Genomic DNA, 17,890 nt, shown 5'->3' with positions numbered 1-17,890 from the left:
TAAAGGTTTAAATTGTAATTTTGTTGTTAGAAAAGCGATTTTTGTTTTGTTTAAAATTGATTAACTTATAAATACATTATAATTTATGTTTGATTCGTTGAAACAAAATTTTTAGTTTATTATTAAAATATGAGAGAAAGATAATTAATATTTTGTAATAAAACAACTTTACTGACATTGTGTTGCTTTATTATCACTGAGATAAGTTGCTAATAACATTTTCTTAACTGATTGTATCTATAGTCAACCTACCCCATACTGTAAGTCTACCAACCCCGACCATGGGGCTGGTTGACCAGCATGGGAGATGTTAGAAAAACGTTCAAATACCTCCATTGTTATCACATTAAGTCAACTTTAATAATTTAATCAGGTAGTCAAATATATGTCATATGAAATATTTACCCACATAATTTATTAAAAGTCGAAACTTGAAAAACTAGCCTACCAGCCCCGGTCTCGCCTACCCATATTTTTGCATATACATATGTAAATATGTGTATAGTCAAACGTGATCAAGCGATACGATTCTTAAGTCACAAAACTCTTGCAAACAGGTATATACAGGTTGTCCCATCTTTTTCCAATCAAAGTTTATCAATATGTTCTACAGGTACAACAAAGAAAAGAATATCATATAAACATAGGTCATTTGATGCTTTATTAAAAAGTTATAAGAATAATATGAAATACGAAGGGAATGGTAACGAATGTGAGGTTATGTTACAAAGTAAGAACAGATCAGCAATATGTACATGTTATCTGTTTATGCAAATTGTATTTACGATCTGAGGTCGTTGAAGGTGTTGAATGTAACTTTTGCCAGTACCATTCTTGTCTTGTATAATAGTAACCGCAAGTTCGTTACCATTCCCTTCGTATTTCCTATTATTGTTGTAACATTTTAATCAAGCTTCAAACGACCTATATTTATATGTACAACATTTTTATATTTTTTATGCCCATAGAACATACTGACAAAGTTTGATCAGAGAAAAACTGGGACACCCTGTGTAAGGGCGACCACATTTTTCAGTCCTTCGCAACATTCAAAGAGAGTTAAAAAGGTGTTGGCAGCGAGCATGGAGGATTCTCCGATAACGAGAAACTCTGACTCAACTCAACACCGAAACAAACGGTAGGAGCAAGACTTTTGATCCAGCAATTCCTTTATCTTGGGTATATGCCGTCGTGCAACCAAACCTCTGGCCATATATACGACGAACCCTATACTTTACGATTCGATATATCTTGGCGAAAGAATCTTGCTAGTTATCCTGACTCAAGTGCATCGAGTCAAACGACAACCCTTCTTGCGCTCGTTTGATAGTCGCTATTGACTATCACTTTTTTGTAATAACAGTTTATCGACACAGTTTTAAAATAAACCCTGTTGCAAATTGTAATTCGAACGATGCCACTGATATTGCGACGAGAATATAATGAAAGTTGTTCACCCGATGCAAAAACTTTGTTATTTAAGATTGGCAGCTCTTTAAATAGATATAAATTTTAGAAATATGAAAACCAAGGAATACAACAGAAATTTTAAAACATTGAAAAGGGTCTAGCAGGATAAGATGGTCAAAAGTGCCCTTTAACTAATTAGGTCGTACGATACACCATTCGAAAGCTTATCGAAAGAAAACATTTGGCACCAACTTTCAACCCTCTAGCACGACTTAGAGGGTAGTTACAGGATGAATTATATCCATCAGTTTTTGGACTTTTTTCCCTATTCAGTGGTACGCAAAAATTTTGAAAAAAATCTGGCACATTACGTATGTGAAGAAGGCACATGTTCGAGATCTTTGTTTTCGTTGCAAATCCTAGTTGTAAGAAATAAAAAACGTAAAAAAAAGCGGATATCTTTTGAAATATTGAAGCGACAACTTTTATATTTATTTAGTAGCAGCAACTTAACGTAACTATTACCCTCAATTTCCTCAAATTTTTTGGTCAGGTGCCCCTCGTAGTTTAAAAAAATACCTTCATATATGCAACGCGCCAGATTTTTTTCAAAATTTCTGCATGCCACTAAATAAGGAAAATAGAGAAAAAACTGACGATCCGAATTTTCCCTGTAACTATCCCGATCGAGATAGAGGGTTGAAAGTTGGTGTCAAATGTTTTCTTTCGGTAAGCTATCAAATGGTATATCGCACGAGCTAGTTGGTTCAAGTACACTTTTGACCATCTTATCCTGGTAGACCCTTTGAATTACCCAACAGAAATCTATCTTGTTCATTTTTCCTCTGATAGCATTAAAATAGAAAGAAATAACAAATAAGAATCAAGTTGAAAGGATTTGAAATAGATAATTTTATATTCCAATCCCTGACACTCAACCCTAACAATCATTTCAATTTTGATATAACTAAGAAAAAGAGGCTTTGAGGTGTGCCTTTCTCATTTTTTTAATAAGCTATTACATAATGACAGTTTACGAGATATTTACGAGATGTTAAATTTGAGGACACTCTTATCTGCTATAGCACAAGAATAATTGCCAAGTGAAAGCATGGTGTAATGCGTGAATTGTTTGCCTACCATTTCGGTGTTTCTTTTGCGACTAACTTCTAGTACCGTTTGATGTGTTTCTCACTATGTAGAGAGAACTCAAAAACACCGTCATTGGATGCAGTTATAAGTGATTAAAATAGAATTTCTTTCGTGAAAAATTGATGACCAACGTTTATTGCGACATGTACAGCATGACGGCCACCTTAAAAGTGTTTCGAACGGGGAAGGTCTAAGGAAGACAGAGAGAGGGTAGAGTGAGATAGATATAAATATGAAAACAAAAGAAGCACAGTGTTTAGACAAGGATAGGCAAGGATAAAGTTAAGAAGTAATAAAGAGAGAACAATATTGTCATAACACACTACCTAATTTTCCTTCAAATACTTATTCCTTTTTAAACGAATTAACAATTTCTAAGAAATTGGTTTCATTTTTTATCTTAAAGATTGAACATTCAATTAAGTATTTGGGAATATTGATTATTATTTTATCGTAACTAGTAGACAAACTTGGGTAGTAGGTATTATAAAAACATGAGAAATAAATCAATTTTAAGCACCTTGATAGAATGATCTATTCTTGTAAATACCTAGTTCCTATTTGAGGGAATACCGCCACTTCATTAACATCTACAAAATGAGATCTTCCCTGTATTAAACATTAAAAATATTTCTCTATTCGATTTTCCAACGCAATTACTTGCTTCTCACATTTTTAGCTAAACACCAGCTTTTCAGATAAGAAATGAAACCAACTTCTTCTCTTTAGATTTTCAATTAGGTAAAAAATTAATTTAAATAGGAGTACGAATTGAAATTAAGTAATGGGTGATAAGATCGGATAAGATTCGAAGCAAGACACAAAGAAACATCAAAGTGGTAGACAAACACCTAACGCGCTGCGCCATATTTTCATCTGCCAATTCTGACGGGTTCCTGAAATGTTAATGTGAAGTATCTCATATACTATAATTGTGCAAAAGCTCCTTAAAAAATCAAGTAACCACCTCCGGTCTCTTTTTGTAATAATACATGCTATTAAAGTAACAACATAATTGTCGGAAGTAAACTGGAACAGTGCATAAAACATTTTTATTTTTTGCATTAAAGTAAGTACCATTTATAAGGGAAAGTTCAGCCTTACAACATTCCAATCTGCCAATTTTTTATCACAATATAGTACATATCTCCAATAATGAGTGTGTAAATTTGTTTTGCCAAAATTAACTGCAAATGTGTTGAAAAATTAAATAATTAAAGTTTGGACCATTTTCACACTATGAAGGTTTCCATGGCAGTTTCTTAACTAAAACGGAAAATTTCACTTCTTCGTGGTCTTTAACTGCTATTAAACATTTGAAAATCAATGGAATTAATAAAATGTTAAATAAGAGTTAAATCTTCAGTTTTCTAACATTGTAGTGCAATACAGTTTATTAAAATACTGTAATATTTTATTAATATTTGATGTACATAATATTCATATGAATATTAAATACTGTAATATTCGCATACAGCATATTTTGAAGTGCAGAATACCTCGTCGTGTTTTAATTACATAATCGAATTTATTGTAACACAACTACGAGATATTGGTGTAGTATGAAATAACAGACTACAGTAATAGTCAAATGTCAAAATTAAAATATAATGCTTTAAATGACTTTCAAATATTTGATAACACTTGGAAAGTGTGAAAAAGTGAAATTTTGCGTTCAAAGTAAGAAATTGCTAAAAACGCATTCCATCAGGTACTCAACCTCAACAAGTAGTCCTAACTTTAATTCATTTTTTCACATACATACTTGCAGTTGACCTTGGCAAATAAATTTCTCACACACACACGCGCATATGTATACACAGTATAGATTGACAAAAATTTAATTGGGATGTAACAAGGTTGAGCCTTTCTTTGTTAGAAAAACGTGAAGTCGACGGCAAGTAATATATTTTGTGCTTAAAATCGCCGTTGAATTTCTTTACTCTTATTAAATTGTATATTTGAAAATTAGTGCAAACCAAAAAGCGCTCATTATCAGTCGCGAACTCCGTTTGTTAGACTTAAAGCATTATCTTTCTCCTTGGTTCATTTATACAAACCTGCAGTTCTCGCTCTGTATGTTCCTATTATATTAAGCCTGAAAGAAAATAAAAATGATGAAAAACGAAAAAAAAACGTTTCAGGAGTTGAGATGAAAATGATTGACGAACGATATGTATTATATCTTTGTTTCAATGGTTCTCAGTTCCTCCTATTATAACATAATACATGGAAAGTAAAAAAAAACTCGACTACTGTTTCTTTTCGGTTTTGAATTCTCAATTGTAAACCGCCAGGAATGAAAATTTCTGTTTAAAACTATGCTCTTCGTTTACTGAATGGAACCACAAGTGTTGCATTTTCATAACTAATTATTGGAAGTACATTTTTTTACAGCGATTAACAGCAATAAAAAATAGAGGGATATTTGAGGAGTAATGATTAACGATTACTTACTAAGGAATAAAACTGGTTCGTTACATTTGTTATTAGAAAGTTTTATACGTATTAAAAGATTCTAGGACATTTATCGCAGTTAAATGTAAAACTTGACCACATTTGAAACACTTTTATAAAATTAGAGGATTAAGAACCACCGATACTGGATAAAAACTTACCTTGGCTAGGCTTCTGGGCTGATTCGTCATGACATCTGCCTCTGGGTTCTGGTCCCGCTACAATACAACAACAACGTAAACAAAACCGCTAAACTATCGTATTCTAAAAAAAAAAAAGGGCAGACGTAAAAAGTGCATGCTAGGCTAAATCAGAAAGATTTTATAAATTACAGATCGATGATGTATGATAAATGTGAAATGGTTGGTTGAGAAAACAACGAATAACACTTAAAAAGTGCACTGATTTATCAATAAATAAATGAATATATAAAAAAAAAAAAAAACGGTACTTTTTGTTCCTGCAAGTCTAGAAACGGCACAAACAGAACGGGTCTTTAAGTTTAAACTGGTGGAACTTTTGTGCAACAGTGTATAGCATGATTTTTGAATTATATAACAAAAATTAACAAATACTTTACTTTCAGTGTAATAAATCCTTCATAAACTTATGTCTAACATTACACTTATTATACTTCTTTCTTTTTTTTTTTTTATAAAATGCAGGCCATGGAATCAACTAGAACCATAAATTTACGATATAACTTTAGTCCTTCCTTTTTGAATGAAGTAATATAAATAATTATTGAAAAATGTGCTAGAAAGGAGAATTTATTACTGGCATTAAAGTACTCACAAGAATGAGTCGCGACCTTGACGAGCGTTTTTTGAGTATAGTTAATATATGTATTAATTTAAATTATGCGAACAGACAAGAATACACAAATATTTGAGTATTTTTATCCTATCATATTTCCGAATGAAATAGTTCCAAAAATTCAAGATTAAAAAATTTGTTTGATACACAAATCTTTATATTACTGCATAATATATTTTATAGTAACTGTAAATGTATCATAAAAACGATAACAACAATATGTTTTTAAATTAATACCTATGGCGACTAAAAATTCAAAACTTCACATTTCGTTTTATCGTTTATAAACCTGATTTCCTTCCATTTCTTAAGTTCGTGACTTTCTTTTTTATAAATAAATAAACATTTTACAAACCACTCTATATTATATACAATTTAAAATACTTTTTTCCACTTTAACTAATAAAGTGTATACCATTCAGTAAAGAAACTGAAGTTATAACTTCAATTTGTGCTAGAAAAATTCTTATTGAAAATTTATACGTGAAGTGTAACAGTAATCAATTCATAAGTAATGTCGTTCTCATTTCGGTTAATAAAATAGCATATTACTCTTCGATGCATTTTAAAGGATTATTATTTCCTTTATCAGCATCAAATATTAGAAGCACTTACTTGTGATACTACTTGCTGTACAAATTAGAAACAGATAACAAAATTGCAACTGGTACTCCAAATATATAAAAACTACACACAGAATGTATGAAATGTAAAAACAGGTGAACAACAATTTTCAAGTTCTCCTGTCATTCAAGAAAGGTAGATAACAGGTATTTAAAAAGCCGATGCAATCAATCTCAGCTATGTAAAGGAAGACTACAAGACTAAATATTCTTAATAGAACTACACACTGGTATAAGAAACTGAAAATGTATAGAAACAAAAGAAAGGAGTTTCATATCACTTTAAAAGTGCAAACTGTCTCCAATTAAAAATACTTCTAATTATCAAAATGAAATAATTTATCTTTTACCAATGTTGAGGGATTTGAATAATGAATATCATACAATAGTCTTTAATTTTATTAATTAATTAATAAGGAGAATTAATTAATCCTTTAATTAATTAAGGAGAAGGGTGATAAATGCAAAAGGTAGGGAGTCCATGCAAAAGTTTTGTATTTGACAAAAAAAAAAAAATTACTTCATTTTCAATTTTTAGATTGTAACAAAACTATTACAACTAATGTTTACTGCTAATAATTTGACAAACTACATGCAACCTTGCTAGGGAACAATTATCATCAGTGAACTATAAAAGCAACCTTTTTCAAAAAGATTCATTCAATTCTCCCCACCTGATACTTAATAATATTACATACTTTTTTCACTGTAATATTCTTTAAGTAGCAAGAGTTGTGCTAACAGAGTGCTGCCTAAGATTAACTTAGTTCAGTTTTGTGATGTAGGAAATAAAGATTGTTATCATTAAGATCACTTGATATCACTTAAAAATATACAGACATATTGCTGCTTTTATGTGAATGAACCAACTTGAAAAACGACATTACTTGTAGAATAACTTGAGAAGAGTATGTGTAATCTGCTTTACGTTATTTGTAACAAAATTGAACACGTTACATGTTAAAATCTGCTTAAAATAGAAAGCAAAGATTTAGCGTGAAGTCAATTTCGCAGAAGCTTATCTGCATCTTACAATAATTTTCCTGTAAATGTTAATTGCATGCCATACCTTACTGTAAATGTAATAAAACAGTATACAATGCAATTCGTTCTATATACGGATTTCCATTTTTCTCGTCATACACCTCAGAAATTAGTTTCTTTGTATCTAAATTACGGTCATAACGTCTCCATAATAGCTCCGCTAGTTTGCCGTAAATTCTTAACGATTCTTATTAATTCTTCACTTGCTTAGACCACATGGCACAAGAACAATATCGTGACATGCGGTAATAATAATATTACGTATTCGTTTATGCACATATCACACCCACGAGTTAATTGTATACAATTTTCTCAAAAATAGAAAATTGAGTTTTAAGAAGACTGTTTTTGTATGTTGCGTGCCCGTATACTTTTCGTCATTTAAATGTCCATGAATATCTGCATTTGTCAGATTTTCATTTGTTAAGCTTGTTATACGAATTTTCACTATACATATGTGCTCCGGGTCGTTCTTGGTATTTCATTCCAGTTTTGTGCTTACACTCTTTGCCTTAGTAATCATAATCTGATTCACAGTAATATAGTTAATATAAATTAAACAGCAGTTCACAAAAATATGTTTTATATTTATATAAATTCTACACGTTTTCTATCGAATGATTTACAGATGTACATATGTAATACAGTCTTGGCTAAAAATATTAGGCACTCTATAAAATATCAATTATTTAAAAATATTTTTGTATTAAAAGGAAATGAAACTATTGAAATGTGAAAATAATCATTTTTTGTTCATTTTACCAATATTTTGTTGGGTCACCCTTTGCAACATTTTACAATCACAGCAATTTCTTTGACATTTACCCCGATTAAAAAAAAAACTTACGCTGATGATCACTCAGTTCATTCTTTATTGGCACATTGCATAGGAAACTTTCTAACTTTCAAAATATTAACAGTAAAACTAAAGACAAGTTGACGTGTGTTAGCAGCGAGTACTAACAGCAAAGTGTGGCTTTTAGGAAGAAACACAAAATGTGCACTATGGATCATTCAGTTCTTGTATGACCCTCTATAAACCTTATCAACAGTTTTAAAATTCCTTTGAACTGGCCGACAAAAGATGATGAACAATAGAAAACCTTCAAAGAAATAACTTTTGCAGTCAGTTGTAATAATAAAAGTGCCTAATAGTTTTGACCACGGCTGTACATTTATCTTATTTGCCCTTGCACTTTCCCATTGTAGCACACTGCATGATCTTCATGCTTCCCTGATGAATGTAGAATGTTCCATCCAAACGTTGATACTATTGTTCACTTTGTTGTGTACGAAACCTTACATAGAGAGCTCCAAACGTGCTCTGTTTACACTACAGCTACCTTACAATGTGACAAGGATATCCTCGCGCAAAATTCCGCGTCTTTTCTTGCTCTCACCGCGCAGAGTGTGGTGATTACTGCCCCGACATCCTGAAGCGTTGATGGATCAGAGTTAAGAGCTCTGAGGTCCCACATCTGGGAGTGGTGTTGAGTTCCACTACGGACATCTCATCGATGATGTATTTGAACGGTACCGCGGGATGACCAGTTTTTCAAGCTATGCTAGATGTGGTGTTGCGGAATTTCTCGCTTTCCCTGTTTTTCTGGGGGTGTTTGGGCGGATGTTTTTCTCGCTCTACCCCTGGGGACTGGTTGGATTGGTGTTGAATTCCCAAGAGTGATGGTTTAAAGCCCAATGCTGGTTAGGTAACCCTTTTTCCAGGTCGCTGGCGGGTGAGCTGCATCTCATTAGCTCTGGTACCAGTCTGGAGAACTGGCAGAGTGTGGAAAGTTGCTTCCGTTCAAACTTGTAACTTGGCGGGGGTCCTCGTAACTCCCGGTCGCATAGGTAGGCCATCTGGGTTCGGTGATCGTGTTCATTGGACGTATCTCACTGGGATATCCATCCATCTGGATCAGGGCTTTCAGCCAGATGCTGGACGTAAAACTTCGACGTGTTATGCCCTTGCTCACTCCCCCCAGAGGCTGTAGTCGACTCAATTGACTGCAGTACAAGCTTAGTAAATCCGAAGTACCCAAGTTCCATTATACTGTAAGTCTCCTGACTTTGTCTTAATTGGATGGGCCGCGAAGATAATATCTATAAAATATCCCTAACGAATGGGGCATGCATTTGTCAATGGCGCCAGAGCATGGCTAGTGAGTGCACCGGTGTTAAAAGACTCGCATCGAGATACCTGCTGCCCTCCCGATAAAACCCCGCCACATTCATGGGACCAGAATGAAAAGTTTGAAACCAAAAACTAAAATTATGAAAGAAAGTAAGATTCCATAAGGAACGATGGCGGCCACCAGAGATGGAGAGGCTGAACGTACAACCAACAGGCACATTATGTTCAATGAGTGTTAGTGTGCGTGAGGAGAACAGAGATTGTACGGTGCAGTTTAATGCGAAAAGTGAGAAGCTAGAAGAAAGACTGCAGAAGGACGGAAAAGCGATGAGACATGAGAACGATAGTATGTATGCTTACAACGTATGCGAGTGCAGCGAAGAGTAAGTGTCGTAAGTGTAGCGCATGAAAGTAGGCATGAATTGCAAAAATCGTATGCAGTGGTGGTGATGTGAGTGGATGTTCGAATGTGCGTGTAGTGCGGTATGAACAATTCTAGAATAGCGATTAAGATGATGAGTGAGAAAGAAATAAATGCAATTAGAGAATGCAAGAAATTCTAAGAAGTTGAGTTACGAGTGGATTTGCTTGAAAAGATTGGTCCGAATAGTAAATAGTATATGAAACTAAATAGTAGTACTAAATGAAACGACAAATGATGTGCTATTGAATGAGATATTACGAGAAGAATCTGCGGGAATCTATGAGTATAACTAATTGTAAGATTGGAGAGCGTGTGAGAGTGATAAACGAATTGGAAAGATACGAAATAAGGGAATATTATTCTGGGAATAAGTGCTTGGATAAAAGATAGAATGGTGCGAAAAGGTAGAGTTTACATTCAATGGTGGGCATGTAATGTGTCAGTTGAGTGTGCAATGTGGTATGTGAAGTATTATGGGCATGGGCATATGATAAAAGAGTGTAAGAGTAAGCATAAAATGCAGGAAATGTGGAGTAAGTGAGCACGAGACGAAACAGTATGAAAGAAAGAAAGAGGATCGTAAAAATTGTAAGAAGAGAGAACGTGATTATAATCACTGGCGAATGAATATCTGGAACACGTGAGAGCATTGAAACGTGTTAACAATGACTAACAAAGGGAGTCTCAGGGCTGGCCCATATCGATTTTAATCAAATTTAGCAGGATAATAGGTCTATATCTACAATAAGCGTGAGCGTAATTGTAGCTGCAGATATTCAGCTAGTCTGGAGAAAAGCGCGTACAAATTTGGATAAAACGTGTAGTCAAGTATATTCGGGTGACAGTAGAATTCCCGTATTCGAGGTTGATACATTCCAAGACCTACCGCGGATACACTATTGCTTTGCATTTCGTCGGATCGCTCTCTATTTCTCTATCCCACTCGGTCTCGGTATGTCGTATGTCCTATTCGCTCTCTTCGTCAAGCGATGCTATATGATCATACTTGTAAATGTGACCGTTTCGAAAATGTCGGGTTGGGTCGGGACGAGAATTTTTCTCGGGATTGAGTCGGGTCCCTGAAAGCATCTCGAAATTCGAAATATCAGGATTCCCGAGAACTCGAATTACGTTTCGCGACTAACTTAAGGCACGTATTAGCTTTTTGACTTACCAATTTGAAATAAAATACTATATCTACCACTTATTTGATGCATTTCTTTTGTTTCATGTCATATCTTTTACAATTTTATTATTTTATACTGTGGGATTCGAAAATGCCTCAAAAATAAAAAATCCGAAACCATTCAGCAAAGCTAATCCCTAAACGTCATTCGAGTTCACGAAATTCGTGAGAATCCCAACATTTTCGAGCCGCGAGATAGTTTCGGGAACCCGATCTCTTCTCGAGCATCGGGTTCTCGCACACCTCTATTATTTACAGATACAATATACAGAGTGTTCGACAATAGTTGGTAGAAAACTTCAGTGATGATTACACAAGTGTATAAAAACAAAGTATTTAATTAAGAAAGAAACGCCGACAGCATCCAGAGAGCAATTACTACCGATCGCCTTTAAGTACTGATAGCATACGATAGACGCCTATAAGACGCTTGTAGGGATTATAGGGTTAAAAGAGAATTCCGCTTTTAAAAACAAACAACAAATCGATTTCAAAGAGCACAAACTTTTAAATTTATATTAGCTACTTATTTCAAATGTTAATGCCAGAAAACAGTTTGCATGTAAACATGTACATAACCCAATGAAATTTTGCAAAAGTCTTACATATGGAGCAACAAATTATAATTTGAAATTGGTACTAACAAAAGCAGACATCGAAGTGTTTCAATCTGAACTTCAGAAATCTGGTAATAATTAGATGTACATTAGCAACAAGAAAATATATTAACATAATAAAAATTAATTTGTTTAATTCTACTAAAAAGATCAAATCCTTACAGTAATTATTGATTCGGACAACACAATGACACTGAATGTAAATCAGAAAGTATGTAACATTTTTTAAAGAAAGTATCGTTTTAATATTGCAATGATTCTCACAGAGTTCACTCTTAAACTATATATTTGACAATAAATATTCTGATTAATGATAGAAAAAGCATCCTATAAGCACCTTATATAAATATCCTACCTACATAGTAAAAATATATAACTCTAGGAATGATTAAGAAATTGTTTTACAGAATACTAACTCAATTAAATCTTATTATAGAAGCAAATGTGTATTATATGTGATATTAATTTTATGAAAAGCATACCATTTAAAAGGAGTATCAGTAATCAACTAGGAAGAAAAACAGTTTTTCTTGAAAACAATGTCTCATATATGGAAACCTTACTCTGCAATTTCGTCTAATTTTTTCATAAGGAAACCACATTGTTTTTAATTGTATCCCAATTACTAGAACATTCTGTATAATACGTTCAAATTCATGTAAATCTATAGAGTATTGTCTGATAAATTCTTCCGCCTATATGCACAATGTTCATGTCCGTATACATATACACATATACAACAGTCAATATTCTTGACAGTATTAATTCCTTTAAAGTATTTGATTACAATCAAAATAAAATTTTAAATATCAATGATTTTTTAAAAGTACAGTCTTGATCCGTAATAAGCAACCGTTCCTTGGTTCGTAATAAGCAACTCGCTATCCCATCTTCTTTATTGGAAGTCGCCCGCCGAGTGAGAGACCCGAGAACGAGTGAGAAATCCGTAAAAGCGAGAAGCCGTAAATCTTTACGATGGAATGAACAATGACGTTGTTTAATAGAAGAATAGAATATGTATAATACTTTCTCATTCTAGTATTAGCGATCCTTGCGTGTTATACATATCTCGAGCCTCTCGTTCGCTCTCCACGTTCTCTCGTCCCGTTCAAGAACAAAATCAAACCAAATAGCATACTGATCCGTAATAAGCAACTGGCTGGTCCCGAGCGAGTTACTTATTATGGATCAACACTGTAATCTTATAAAATATTAATCGTATTCGTTAAGAAACATAACCTATATTGTTAAAATTTATGTAATAACTAATTTGAAAATATGAAATTTAAAATCTAGGAAAATTAAAAATGATATTCGTTAACATTTAAAATAGCACATAGAATAACTAGACTCCTTGGCTAGTCTTGCTTAAATAAACAGGGTAGGACAAAAATAGTAGTATAACCGGAAAGGGGATGATTCTACGTGAAAAAATAAGTCGAAACAACGGAATAAAATTTTTTCGTCCAAGGCTTCGTTTTCCAAAAAGTTAATTTTGAAAATTGGTCGGGTACGCAAACGGCTGATTGTGAGTAAACTTCGCTATCGCGTCATTCCATTATTGATTGTTTCTGTATGAACTAGTACAAACATTGACAATGACAACAGGTTTTTGCAGATTATTTGTTTTCGGACTTTTTATTGTGTTACAAGTATGTACTGTTGAAAATGTCGCTTCTGTTGCGTACCCCATAAATTTTCAAAATCGATTGTTTCGAAAACAAAGTCTAGTATGAAAAAATTTTATTCTTTTGCTTCGGCTTATTTTTTTACGAAGAATCACCCCCTTTCCAGTTATGCTACTATTTTCGCCCCACCCTATATTTCTACATATTGGTTGAACTTTTATATTTTTTATTAATCTAAACTCTATGTTCACAGTTGCAACAAATAACATTTTAAGAGAAATTATAGTCCTAATCATCGAATCACTAAATGTTACGGAATAATTAATTTTAAACAGTTCATGAATATTAACTTGTAATAATTAAAAATTTTTTAAATCTTATTAAAAGATATAATGAAATATATATATTTCTTAATTTATTAGAAAATAAATGCATTGTATTTTATAAAAATTACTTTTCTAATAATCACACTTATGTAGAAAATATACATTAATATGAAGTATAATTCATATTTAACTATTAATGGAAGATCATGGAAAACATTTATAATTTCACAACTATTTTAATTAAACAATATATCCAACTATTTGCACTATCTTTAAATATTAAAAAATAATTGAGAATTTTACCTGTAAGTTGTGGTATGCTCCACTGTCTTGCGGTGGTGTTGGTTTACATTTGCCGCAACAGAAATTGCAGCAGCAACAGCAACAGAAACAGCAATAACATGCAGTTATCACACTACAAAATATGAAGAGTGCCTGCAACCAAGAATTTTTTTTATTTTTATTTGACACAAAAAGTATAGTATAGTAGTAGAATAATAATTATCTGAATTTTGACTATCAAGAAAAACCTAGTCTGAGCTTAAAATAAAATGTGTATTTACACCAGGCTTGGTCCACCTGCAAGGTCTGAGCCTAACAAAGTTGAACTTCAATAGCTCAAATATTTTATTAAGATGGGTAAAAACAAAAAAACATAAGTTTCATTTCAGTATTTGTCTTAAAACAAAAAATTAATTATATTTGAGAGTAATAATTATTTCTATTATTGTTTACCACATGTACTTCCATGTAATAAACATGCACCTTCCAAATCTATTTTATTTTCCATTGTTTTATTAGATACTTATTGTACTGTCCATATCTTACTGTATTTAAATTATTTAATTAGGTGTTTGATATTATTCATCAAAATTTATTAAGTAACTTAAAAAAATGTTTTAAATTTTATAATTGAATAAAATTTGCTCAGCAACATATAATCCCAGAGATCCATAATTATCATATATATTCCTCTTAGTTAAATCTGTTAATATTGCATGTGCTCTATTTATTTCTTTAAACTGAAACATAATATTATTCAAATAGATTAAATTTATAGAAAAATTTTGAAATATATTGTAAATAAAAAGATTTATAAGATTTATTTAAATATACAGGGTGGAGCAGATAATATGACAAGCTGTTTTCTCTAAAGTCATCACAAATCTCAACTTGGAATTTTTAGGTGTTAAATGGTGTAGAGGGGCTAATATTTTAGAGTGTAGGATATTGTAGGAGTGAGTTTCTTAAAGATAGAAAGGGTGCCAGCCCCATTTTTTTTTAATGGGATGGCATATCAATTTTTCTATATTCGGAAATATGTTATCTAACCTAACACATTTTATCTAAGGTATTTTCTTTTATTCTGCATGAATAGAATTTGATTTGAAAAAAAGTGCAATTACATTTTTCATTTGCATCAATGTTCAAAAGTGCATAAAAGTAACATGGATATGCAACATTCACCTCTATTTAATTCTGCCCTATAAATTATATCTATTTTGAAGACACATTAAAACACATCATTTTTATAATTAATTTCTTAATTAAAACGTAACATAAGACTGAAAGTAATGCTATTAAAAAAAAAAGCAAATGCAAATCAGATCGATAAAATTGTCAGAATACGCATTTAAAGGTACGTATCCATTTGAGAGTAAATGTACGGGTCCATTTGAAACTAAAAAAACTCACGCGAGGAGCTCTCGAGAGTACATTTATGCATTTCTCACAAATAGACACTGTGTCTGAGAGTAACTGTCGGAGAGCAGCATCTAACTCTCCGAGAGCGGACCTTTTGCAAGTTGCTCTCGAATGGATAATAATATTGCTATCGGAGAGTTATTTCCAAAATACCAACTAGTTTTGTTTTTCTGAGAGTACTATCGTGAAAGTATCTGTACGGTCATCTACTACACCGTTCAACTTACGAACCGTACAGCAATATTCATACATAGAAAAAAGGAAAAAAAAAAACCTCATTGTTAAGGCGACTGGTTTATGATACGGATGTCCAGCAAAAGTATTTTTGAAAACTTTTAATTAAAGTTTTTATGTCACAGTTAACCAGTGTTTGCATATAAAAATATTTCTATTTAATAGTATTTGTAAAATACTTAGACTTATTCTGTTTTTGGTTCATAAATTTTTAGTTATTTAATATTTTTTCTTTTTCTTCTTTGTCATATGTGAAAGAACAGTACAGTTATATAGAAGTTGACTGTGGCACATGAAAAAATACAGAAATGTTTCTGCAAAAATTAATAACATTCCAATTTTTTTATTTAGAATGCATTGATATAGGTTTAATAGCTATTATTTTTTCTTTACTAATAACTGTTTTGCATTGGAATATTAAAATCTAGTATGTAAATTAGGTTTCAGTGATTATAAGCTACTTTCTTGTTCTCTATGTGTTAACTATTTTTATTATTTTATAGTTTTTTAGTAAGGAATGACTGAATTATAAAGGAGTGCAAGAATGGGGGTACAGATCGCGAACTACTGAAGTGTAACCAATAAGGAACCTTACGAACCTTACACAACATAGCTCTGTATTAATCCTACACATACATACTTACAGGGCATGTCTCAGTAATTCTGGTACATTCAGAGAAAAGATAATTATTTATAAAAAAAAGTAAGTTAAAATTGCAAAACATGGTTTTTACATATGGAATTTTGCTTACAAAAAAATACATTTTGAAAACTTATTTAGTACATGTACAGCTTCTATTATACTATTTTTATTTATGTTAGTAGTTATTGCTACAGGTAGTAAAATTATTTCTAGTGATGTTTAAAATTATTTTAAAAATAGAAACACAGTGAGATCAATTCATATTTCATTAATGCATGGAGTAAAGTTAAAGTTGTGCAAGACACATGAGAGACATTGTAACAATCTTCATGACATAATAAACTGAATATTGTAAATACCTGTTATTTAAGTTGCAACACTATATGTGTCTATAAATACTAATAAAATTAACAATAATTAATAGTAAAATAAGATAGTAGCAGTTGTACACATATGTAATGACTTTTTATAATAAAACTGATTTTTCTTCAAATATAATTGCATATGAAAAAGCTTTATTCTACAATTTCAACTTCGCTTTTCAATAGAAATCAACCACTGTTTCAGCTGTATAATAATTACTGGGATACCCTGAATATACAAGGAAAATTTTGTTTCCTACACTAAAAGAAAGTCAAAGTCAAAACAAGATACATATTTGCTTTGCAATAAAATCAATTAATACATTACATAAGATAAATGAATATTATATTAGCAATTTATCAATGAAACTAAACTTAAGCTATACAGTTTTTATAAAGCAGGGAAAGGAGTGAGAACAAAATTAATGTATAATCTATGTTAATGGAATATAAATAAATTACAAGTTGTTTATAAATTAAATCAAAATAAATATTTTGGAAGATATGTATTAAAATGAATAGAATATGAATCTTTATAAATAAATGTTTCTTTGTTAATTTTACCTTTTCGGCTGCTTCTGGATTGTTTGGATTTTTATCAGGGTGATATTTTAATGCTAACTTTCTATAAGTCTTTTTGATTTCTTCAGGAGTAGCAGTTTTTGGAATCTCTAAAATTTGATATAGGGAATCCCCTGCTGTCCTGAAACGAAGAAGATGTTAATGAATCATTTAGTTATTGGTTCTTACAACAAACACAAGTTACTAATTTTAAGTATTCTTTTGTACATTTAATTTTAATAAACAATAACGAAGAAGTAATCTCTTGTTACAATAAAAATTTTTAATTAATCATATTTACATAAATCTATAAATAAGCAATAAATTCAATACTAAGCGATAAATAATTTATCAAATATTCAGTACAATATCCTTAAGTGAAAAAAAAATTACAATTGTACACTATAAATTTAATTATTCTATGAAAGATACTTAAAAATGTCCTACTTTATCTTTTCACTCAAAAAGTATTAGTAATTTGAGAATTGAAAACAAATTTATTTCAAATAGCATATAAAATAACAATATTAATGAATACACAGAAATAATATTTATACAATTAAAATTTC

The 17,890-nt window shown here is 31.5% G+C and overlaps 1 protein-coding gene across 1 annotated transcript in view; it reads right to left on the bottom strand.

Annotated features, from left to right (window-relative positions):
* The window catches only part of LOC108574712 (dnaJ homolog subfamily C member 5), a 34,616-nt gene that overhangs the window by 16,050 nt on the left and 676 nt on the right, over positions 1–17,890 (bottom strand). Inside the window, exons 2-6 of the mRNA XM_017937342.1 lie at positions 17,325–17,463; positions 14,736–14,839; positions 14,355–14,390; positions 14,121–14,265; positions 5,181–5,237 (exon numbers count right to left, since the gene is read on the bottom strand). Coding sequence (XP_017792831.1) covers positions 5,181–5,237; positions 14,121–14,265; positions 14,355–14,390; positions 14,736–14,839; positions 17,325–17,463 — 481 coding nt within the window. The remainder of the gene's footprint in view (positions 1–5,180; positions 5,238–14,120; positions 14,266–14,354; positions 14,391–14,735; positions 14,840–17,324; positions 17,464–17,890) is intronic.

This window comes from Habropoda laboriosa, unplaced genomic scaffold, assembly GCF_001263275.1.
Source record: "Habropoda laboriosa isolate 0110345459 unplaced genomic scaffold, ASM126327v1 scaffold11, whole genome shotgun sequence".
Classification (NCBI taxonomy): domain Eukaryota; kingdom Metazoa; phylum Arthropoda; class Insecta; order Hymenoptera; family Apidae; genus Habropoda; species Habropoda laboriosa.
Note: the sequence above shows the minus strand (reverse complement) of the source record. Positions and strands in the feature narration are given on the sequence as shown.